General features: G+C 43.6%; 1 protein-coding gene across 8 annotated transcripts in view; it reads right to left on the bottom strand.

Annotated features, from left to right (window-relative positions):
* Positions 1-1,586: 1,586 nt before the first annotated feature.
* The window catches only part of NAV3 (neuron navigator 3), a 441,074-nt gene continuing 432,958 nt past the window's right edge, over positions 1,587-9,702 (bottom strand). For all 8 annotated transcript variants that reach the window (XM_083400914.1, XM_083400916.1, XM_083400917.1 and 5 more), the window contains 2 exons: positions 8,641-8,838; positions 1,587-4,480 (listed from right to left, as the gene is read on the bottom strand). In XM_083400914.1, coding sequence (XP_083257040.1) covers positions 4,361-4,480; positions 8,641-8,838 — 318 coding nt within the window. In that variant the 3' untranslated portion in view covers positions 1,587-4,360. The remainder of the gene's footprint in view (positions 4,481-8,640; positions 8,839-9,702) is intronic.

Below are 9,702 nucleotides of genomic sequence, written 5' to 3'. Positions count from 1 at the left end.
GGGGGAAAAGTGCGTCCTATAGGGCGAAAAATACGGTAAATGTGGGGGGTTGACAAGAAATTTTCCGCACCGAGTACCACCTGGCCCTGCTACGCCACTGCTAATAGACTTCAGACTGTGATAGAAACATCAGTATACCCAGATCAGATGGGATTTATTCACCAAAGGCAGGGAGCAGAAGATAATTCAAGGGTGCTCCAAGATGGTTGCTTTAAATAGCAAAAGAACTGTTCAGTTGCAATTATTTCTCTTGATGCTGAAAAAACATTTTTACAAAATATAGCATTAGAGTCTATGTCAGGGGTAGGCAACCTAAGGCCCATGGGCCACAAGCAGCCCATGGGGGTCGTTTAGCTGGCCCATGAGCCGACCCCAAACCAAGCCGCCCGCTCAGCGAGTCCCTGCGAGCTGCGCTAAACTGGCACAGCACAGTGCAGGGATTTGCTTCTGCGGTGCTGGAAATTGTGTCTGCGCTTGCTCAGATGCCGAAATCACGTCTGTGCAAATGCAGACACCGGAAATTGAGGCCACATGCGCTGACACGTGGTTTAGACACCACCTACCAGGTTCTTAAAAACAAAACATTAACAGTTAATAGAATGTTGTAGTTTAGCTTCTTGTAACTAACAGAGATATTATGTGTTCTTTCTTATGCCTGTCCTCCTAATTTATCTAGATTTCTTCTAACGGTAGTCTTGCCTACTGTATCATGGTACCAGAATGTCAAAACTGGTTTTGAAAACAGAAGAGCCAAAATAGTATGGAAACTCACTTTTAAAACAATAACGTCTGTAATAAATTGATAATTGAATACAGGTGTAGGAACATGCAGATTTGCTGTGTTTTCCCTATTCTGCCCTGCAAACTATAATTAGGTGAAGAGATTCAATCAAGCACATTCTGTATAATGCTACCATTTAGAAATTATTTGAGGAAGTACATCCATACTATAGGAATGACTTTTTTTTAATAGAATGAGTTTCATAGCATATGTAAAAACAGAAGCTTCTATAAATGTGTTTCATTCTGCTTATGCTATTTTCATGTGCTTTAATACTGACTTGCTTCGCCTACCACACCCAAAATGTGAGTATTCTCTATTTTTCAGCAAACGTTACTTTTCCCACGAGGGTTTTATATTTTGCTTAATGCAACAGTTCCGCCTTTTCACCCCGTCTTTGAATTTAACTCATCTAAGTACCAAAAGCAGCCTACAATTTGGTGAAGTGGAAGCAGTTAACATGTTTGGAGCTTTCTGGATACCTACAGTTAGGTATCATACAATATGTAGGGCCTACATAGTAACAAATTTGAGGCTTCCACATGTGAAAATGGTTCATGGAGGTACAAATAGTAGGAACAATTTGGTTTGGTTCATATTTTAATGTGAACCTACCTAATTCACTCTTCCTGAAACAATATGTGAACTGAAACACAACGGATCCTTTGAAATTCACATTTCCACAATTTTTGTGATGCAGTTGTCAGACCAAAAATATGTGTACATAAATGCACCAACTAGTGTGAACAAAAATGCATATATTATTGAAAGTAACACTGCAATGTGCAAAAGACAACAGACTCAGTTGTCAATAAATAATTCCACTTTAATGGCAAAGTAATAATTTAGACAGATACAGTGTGCACACTTGCAAAAAATATATGCAAGCTGGTTTACAAGCTAGAAGAACAACAAATCAATAGAAAATACATCATCCAGTTAAGTCTGATGACACCAAATACTTATTATTAGGGCTTTACAAAGACTACAAAACTTTTCAGATGATTTATCTCACTGTTTCTGTCTATTTACATGATATGTTACATCAAAAATGTACAAAATATAAAATGTATACAGACAAATGTTTCACAAACATTTTAAAGTTGTAAACTAGGTGGACTCATTGAGATGTATTGCAGGGAAATTTGTATTATGTGGTACATACATACAGGTATTTTGTGTGTGTGCGTCACAATGGCAGGAATTCATGGGTTTGCTTATATGTTGTTTCAGACCACATATATCATAAAGAGCAGTTGTTGTTTTAGTCATCTGCCAGAGAGTGGCATGTCATTTAACAATATGAGAAAGTAATCTAGGATTGGTGCCTGACTTCAGACTACATTCTTTGTGCATAATATCAGAGTTTTATTTATTAGGGCAATAGCACCATGCAGGGGACCTGTAGCTTCAGTGCTGCAGCAAGGAAAACTACACTGATTTCCTTGACTTTGTTTTATAAAGTAGATGGGCCACAGGAGTTTGTAGCACCGGTTACATGTCCTGAAGGTCCTCACTGGCTAGCTGGATCTGGAAAGCAACCGTTAGCATCCTATTGCAGTGAACGTGATGTGCTCAGAGTTGGCAATTTCAGGACTCTAAGTATACAAGTGCATGTCTACACAATGCCATAGCCCTTGTATTACTTCCGTTTACTTGAATTGGCATATCCAATTACTCTGATCAGTTTTCATTCAAACTGGTGTAGTCTGCCAGGATATACAACATTTTTGTATTTGCCTAAGATGTATTGGCTTTTATAATGTAGATTGAAACATGCTCACTCTAGCATGGATAGCTCCTGCATAGTCATAACAATTCTAAATACAGGACAAACACACCATTGTTTTTAAATATATATATTTTTAAAAACCTCCAGATTGTATGGTTTGCGCTCTGGATATTTTTAACTTTTTTAATTTTTTTGCAACATACAGGTAATCTCAGTAAATGAAACATCTCTTAACACCAACAAGATAAAATACAGTTTCTTATTTTTGTTGTTGCTGTCACTGTTGTTTGCTTTCATTTGTGCAAGGCTTTTTTTTTTTTTAATATTACAAGACCCTCCCAGTAGACTGTGCAAAACCAACCCCCCTCCCCCTTTACAGTATAAACTTTTCTCTCAACCACAGTGGACAATCACTGTGTCATAATGCTGAATTTCTTCATGTACAACAATTGCAATCAAAACAGCATGCTTCAAACTAGGGGGGGGGGGGGAATGAAGAGGAAGGGAAAAGAATAAAGAAATATTTGTGCTCATGCTGCACCAAGTGCACCCAGCTCTGCTGGATAAGATTTTTCCCAAAACACCTCTCTTTTAATAAGCTCTTTTTCAAATGGACTTAGGTTTGGTCCAAATGTCTCAGGTTTTGTTATTAATCATTGTTTATTATTAGGAGTGGCTTCTGGGTCACTTGAATATTTTAGATGGTAATCTATTCACACAAGATAAAAAATACTATATTTATATATATATAATCTATCTATATATCTATATCAATAGATCGTTCTTCTAGCCACTTCGTTAAAAAACATGATATACAGAGATGAGGCTACTGTGTTCACTGATGCTCTCTCGTTAGTAAATGAAGAAAGAAAACAGTGTAAATAATCGATGGTTTAACAAATTAAACCAACTGTAAAATTGTTCTAGAAATCGGTTTTAAGGCAGTGAGACAGCACCATAGGAAATGTTCTCTTTTTCCCCCCCACTGAAAAGGCTCGAAACATACGAAGCCCTAAGAAAGCCTTTACTCAGTGTCAGATAAGAATTGGTAAAAAAAACCCTTGTTAAGAGGTGGGCAGGTGTTTAAAAAAATACCCTCGCGGCTAAAAACAAGTTGTATATAAAACAGATGATTTGTACAGGAAAACAACAACAACAACAACCCAGAAACCTTGGTGGACCACATCACTGCAAACTTGGCAGCTTAGTATCAAATTGGCACTTTTCCAGCATATATCACAGTAGCGTTTTCCTGGCAATTGCACAAAACTGTTTTGTGCTTTTATGGAGCTTGCTTTCTGTATTTTCTTTTTCTTTCTCCAACTCATTTTGGAATGGGCAGCAGTGTACAATTCAAACACTACCGTTGTGTCTTGTAATGAGTGCCACGGGGCACCGGCAGAGGTTAGAGGACCAGGATCGCAAAGACCGCTAATGCAGCACCTCGTAGTAAATTGAAGTGTAAAAAAAACCAAAAGGCTTGCATTGTAAACTTTTGAGACAGGAAGAAAGACAGAAAGAAACAACCCCAAGGAGATTCCAGTTTGGCTAACACATGTGCAATCTGCTTAGTTGTCCCCCCTCCCCCTCCCATTAAAAGGCCCTTTCCAGTTGATTGATGGAGTCTCACTCAGCTCCACTGATACTGAAATCTCTTGAAAATAAACTAATTCAAGCTTTCCATTTTGATTTGCTTTCCTGACTTTCTAGAGATAAGTCGACCGCCTATATATGACACAGCACTCACGCTCTCTCTCGGGCCACCCTGGCACGCGCTGCTTCGGCACTGCAGCAGTTAAAGCCGGGATAGTTTAACCAGCATCCTATATAACCAGGCCCGTTCCTCTCTAGAGAGTTGACTCAAGCGAGGGGTCCAGAATATCATCATGGTGACTAGCAGTATCGCTGTCGCAGCTCTGTGCGCTGGAGTAGCTGGCTGCTTCTTTGAGCCTCATTAGCATGTGCATCTGAGGAAGAAACAAGGAAATGCTGGTGTCATTGCTGTTAAGAAGCGAAGGCAACAGTGGTTGTGTGTGAAGACCCCTCAAACCCCCTCCAAAATAAATCACACAGGAAACAGAATATTTGTGTAGGATTTTTGGCATTAATTTGGCCACAACTTTGTTTACAGCATGTGAGTGGTTGCTTAGCCATTGGTTCGGACTACCTGAACCTACCTGCACCAGCAGGAACAGGACTGACAACTGGAACCTCCAGAGGTCAGAAAGGGAAAACACACTGGGGGAGCAGAGAGACAGATTTCCGCCTCTTAGTTCACCCCCAGATGTTCCCAGGAACTCTGGCATGGTCCTACCCCTGAGAGGGGATCGGACAGAGCAAATCGAGCCCCTGGATTCCTTTAACGGAATTCCCTAGCGGCAGCAACAAAATTGAGGAGCAGGCACAGCCAATCCACAATCCCCTCCACCAAAGGATGAACCAGTGCCTACCCGCCAACCTTACAAAGTTGTGACGATTTGCTACACAGTAGGCAAAAACCAAATGGCATCAGCCAAGTGGCAAAATTCCTACTGGGCCCCTGCTCCAAAAACAGACGGCCCCTAGATAGGCATAGCAAGGTCAAAAACACAACCTTAAATTATAGGGAGGGAGGGAGATCCACTGCACAATGTGAAAGAAGAAGTATTTCGCCTTGTGCAGGCCCTTATGTGCCAATCAAACCCCAACCAACAGAAATCTGCCCCAGTAGCAAAGGGGAGACCAATGAGGCAAAGAGGTCATCCAAATGGGCCCACCCCAGCAACAAGAAGGCAGTTTGGTGATCTCACCACAACATGTGGCTCTCCATGATTTGGAGGACACGATCTCTGCTTTCAAGCCTTTGAGCAGGCAACAGGGACATGTGATGGGTGCAGCACTTTGAAAAATCAGTGCTGGCTGAGATGGCAAACTTTTGAATCCCTCTTCTTTTTTTAGAAGTCTCCACAGGCAGAGAGCAATGGAAACTTTGGAGAGAATCAAAGGCTGCAGGAATTCAAAGGTGTTTAAAGGACAGGGAGCTCTTGATCTGAACCACGATCCTGAATCCATTTTCCCAACGCCAAGGTAAGAATAGACTAGGCTTTTGGTGTCAGAATACACTGTGGGGATAAAAGGGAATGCAATCGCTTTTGCATACACAGTCACACCATCTTAGAGAAGAAGGGGAGGTGGGAACTGAAGTGGAGTGGACTGAAGCCAGCTGCTGGATACAAGAGCACCATCTGCTGCCCAGGAGCCGACCTTGGCAACAGAAAATAGCATGCCACAGCTGCGAGGCTGGTTTCCAGAGGAGCCTTTAAGCACATCTTACTTAACATCAAGAGCCCCGGAGAGCTGTAAGATGCTCAGTGCCTAAAATTACTGTAATTATAGTTGGTATTTAGAAATCGTCCCTCTCGCCATGTTGCTCAGGGAATTGATCTTACACCACCAGCATCTTTAAATGAAACGAAGTGCTTTGGTTTTTCTGAGCAAAGAAAAGTGGGCTATGTGCTTTCTCTTGCCCCAGTACCTTCTTCTCAGATTTATTTGGGCCTTATTAGCTTTACAGTGGCCACAACCATATAGTATGCCCCTCTGCAGGGTATATACTGTATTTTTCGTCCCATAGGACGCACCTAGTTTTTTTGGGGGGAAATAAAGGATTTCCCCCCCTTTATTTCCCCCCCAAAACCAGGTCAGGGAGCAGCGGGATGGCGGCGCTGCACCTCCCCGCTGTCCCCCGAGCTTGTGGGGCTGGCCGATGTCTGCCCGAAGCGCGGGGCACTCTGCTTCAGCGCGCCCCGCGCTCCGTGCAGCACCCCTCTCGCTCTCCAAGCTTCAGCAAAAGCCTGTATTCTTCATTTTAGGAGGGGAAAAAGTGTGTCCTACAGGGCGAAAAATATGGTAGGTTGCTAGCCACAAGTCTTTCGGTTGAATATGGTTGTGCACCTTGTTTATATATGTTAACATTTTGATTATGTTTGTCGGGGGGGAGGTTGGTGGAATTTTGGTCGTGGTTGTTTTATTTTATAATGCTTTGCTACTGATTTTTTAGCTGCCTTCAGTTCCTTTTTAAAAAATTTGAATAGAAATGGTTCACAATTATTAAAAATATAGAAATAAATAATACCACTAAAGTGATGTAAGGGAGGATCCAGCCTTTAATTCAGCTACTTCTCAGGATCTTTCCCCACTAAACCTCTAATATTCACTTGGATATATGCGACTTCCTCTTTTGTCGTTTTCACTCTTAAATTGTGATGGGACATCTGGAGGGTAGATCAAAATGTTTGCAATTGGCACAGAAATAGACTGATATCCTGAGATGATAACTCCTTGATGTGAAGCTAAAAGAATAGTTACATTCAGGCACAAGTCCTGTATAATCTGATTAGATCCTTTTTATGGCAGTATATGGTGAATAAAAGGTAAAGGTAAAGGACCCCTGGCAGTTACCGCATTTTTCGCCCTATAAGACGCACTTTTCCCCCTCCAAAAATGAAGGGGAAATGTGTGTGCGTCTTATGGGGTGAATGCAGGCTCCTTGGCTTCAGCGATAGGAACGCGAAGCCTCCAAAGCCTGCGCTCCGGAGGCTTTGCGTTGCTTCCGCTGAAGCCAGGAGAGTCTGCTCTTTGAGGCTGGCAGTGGGGGAAAGCAGCGCCTCCTCCATCGCCAGCCCCAGAGAATGGGGGGCAGCGGGAAGGCGCATGAAGCTTTCCCGCTACTCTCCGACCCAGCTTTGAGGCTGGCAGTGGGGAAAGCAGCGCTTCCCCCATCGCCAGCCCCAGAGGATGGGGGGCAGTGGGAAGAGGATGGGGGCAGCGGGAATTCCCCCACCTTGTAGAAAAGCCCGCAGGAGCCGCGCACCCTTTGAAGAGCATGCCCCTCTTGGGGGCTTTTCCCCGAGAATGGAGAAGGGACTGACTGGCCGTTTCAGTCCCTTTTCCCTCCTGGTCGAAAAGCCCGTAGGAGTCACGCACGGCTCCAGTGGGCTTTTGTGGGAGGTGGGGGAATTCCACCACCTCCCACAAAAGCAGGGAGAAGGTCTTGGAGTAGCGCACAGGCTGCGTGCAGCCTGTCCACTGCTCCCAGAGCTGCTGGGGGGGGGATCATATTTTTTTCCTTGATTTCCCTCCTGAAAACTAGGTGCGTCCTATGTGCCGGTGCGTCCAATAGGGCGAAAAATATGGTAAGTCCAGTCACAAATGGAAAGAGCAGAGACAGCACTGTATGGAAAGAAGAGAGTCAAAAAAAAAAAAAAAAAAAGGAGTGAGCAGAAAAACAGTCTAGGAAGTGCAATGTGGTGCTTAATTGGAGAGCTGTGAAACTTATTTTTCGCTCTATTAGACACACCGGACCATAAGACGCACATAGCTTTCCCCCCCACCTCCCTCAAGAGCCGCTCGCTCTTTAGAGGGAGCACGGCTCTTGGGGGCTTTTCTGGGAGGTGGGGGAAAGGACAGAGCCGCATGCCCCCCTCTTCCCCCACCTTCCGCAAAAGCCAGGGATAGCCGCGTGAAGCCTCCGCAGGCACGGGGAGCCTTCATCCCTTGCCCAGGAGAGGCTGCGCACTGCTAAGGCTCCCCCATGAGCCGCACTCCCTTTAAAGAGTGTGCAGAATGTGTGTGTGGCTCTTGGAGGCTTTTTCCAAGGAGGGAGAAGGGCAGCCCTTCTCCCTCCTCGGGGAAAAGCCCCAAAGAGCCGCACACACGCTCCACGCGGCTCTTTAAAGGGAGTGCTGAGCAGAGCCTCCTGCCTGCATTTGCTCCATAAGACGCACACACATTTCCCCTTACTTTTATAGAGCGAAAAATACGGTTAGCAGAAATTGATAATAAATAGCCAACCACCTTTTTGGCTTGAACTTGCTGAAAAAGAAAAACATGTCCACAAGGCAATGTCCACCTACTTGTGCAAAGCAAAACTGATTGCTTAACTGAATTTCTGGTTTCTCTTCTCTCCCCTCCAACACCCAAATATGTTCTGGAGGTTCCCTTAATCCTCTGGAGCAGTTTTTGGTGGTTTGTGAGGGGGCTACAGGGAAATGGAGAGGAAGGATAAACTCTGCTGTGTGAGTAGATTGCCTCTCCCACTATGTAGGCTCTCACAATAATAATAGCATAGTAATAATAATCCTTTTACCAAAGGATCTCCTTCTGAATCTGTCTGTGGAATGTGCTTTGAAGTGGTTCCTTCTTTGGCAGATGCATAACCTTCATAACCAACATCTTCCGGTCTCAACTGAAGCAACGATGACCAATCATGCTGCAGTGAACTCCATGGACAAGTATCTGCTATCCACTTTGAAGGATCTTCCCAAGGTGCTCGTTTGCCATACATCTAAGTGTCCATTGCAAAATAGAAAAACAAATGGGTCATTTAATTTCAGTTGGAGAATGTTCAGCATGGTAGTACAAGACCTTTTGGCCCAAATTTGTTGCATGACAACAAAATGGGACGAGGTTCATTAACTCTCCCTTTTGCATTTTCAGGTGATAGAAACTCAACCTCACTGGGGCTGGCAGGTAATTTCCCCCCCTCCCCAGAATGATGACATGCAGGGTGGGGGGAGGGAATGGCAGCTTCCAATGGATACCATTTCTACCCAGAACGCCCATCTGAATCATATTATGCCATGACATATTGCTCTTCTAGCCTTTTCTGGGGAAGAAAAATGGCAGCTGGCAGTAGTGAAGAATGCCAGTGAGTTTCATGTCTCCAAAACCTCAAAATTCCTCCCAACCCAAAATGCATCCACATTTTTTGGCCGACATATAGGGAAGCAGTTTTGTCTAGGGCAGGGGGTTGCAGGCTTAGATTTCTACGTCCCACAGTCCCTATCCTGATCGGCTCCACTTTTGTTTAAATATACAGTTAAATACAACACAACACTTGGCACAATGCATAGTTTGGTCACATATTAGTTGTGTTTTCAAAGCCTGAAATTCTCAGTGCCACGAAGACGCCATTTTAGTGTCCTTGGATAGTTGTAGATGCTGCTCCTATTTTGTATTGGAATCTTTATTGAAAGCACTTTGAAAAATCAGTGTAATATTTAAACAATTCAAGATGCTTCAATTGTGACTTATTGACAAGCCAATATCTTTATAATTAACATGTTACAATTGATCTAACATGTTATTGCATTTATATCCCACTTTTTCTCAAAGTTGCTCAAGGTGGTGTACATGGTTCTAACCCTGT

The sequence above is a fragment of the Podarcis tiliguerta genome (genome assembly GCF_965153285.1).
Source record: "Podarcis tiliguerta genome assembly, chromosome: 10".
Classification (NCBI taxonomy): domain Eukaryota; kingdom Metazoa; phylum Chordata; class Lepidosauria; order Squamata; family Lacertidae; genus Podarcis; species Podarcis tiliguerta.
The sequence above is the reverse complement of the archived record's forward strand: the minus strand, read 5'-3'. Positions and strand labels throughout refer to the sequence as shown.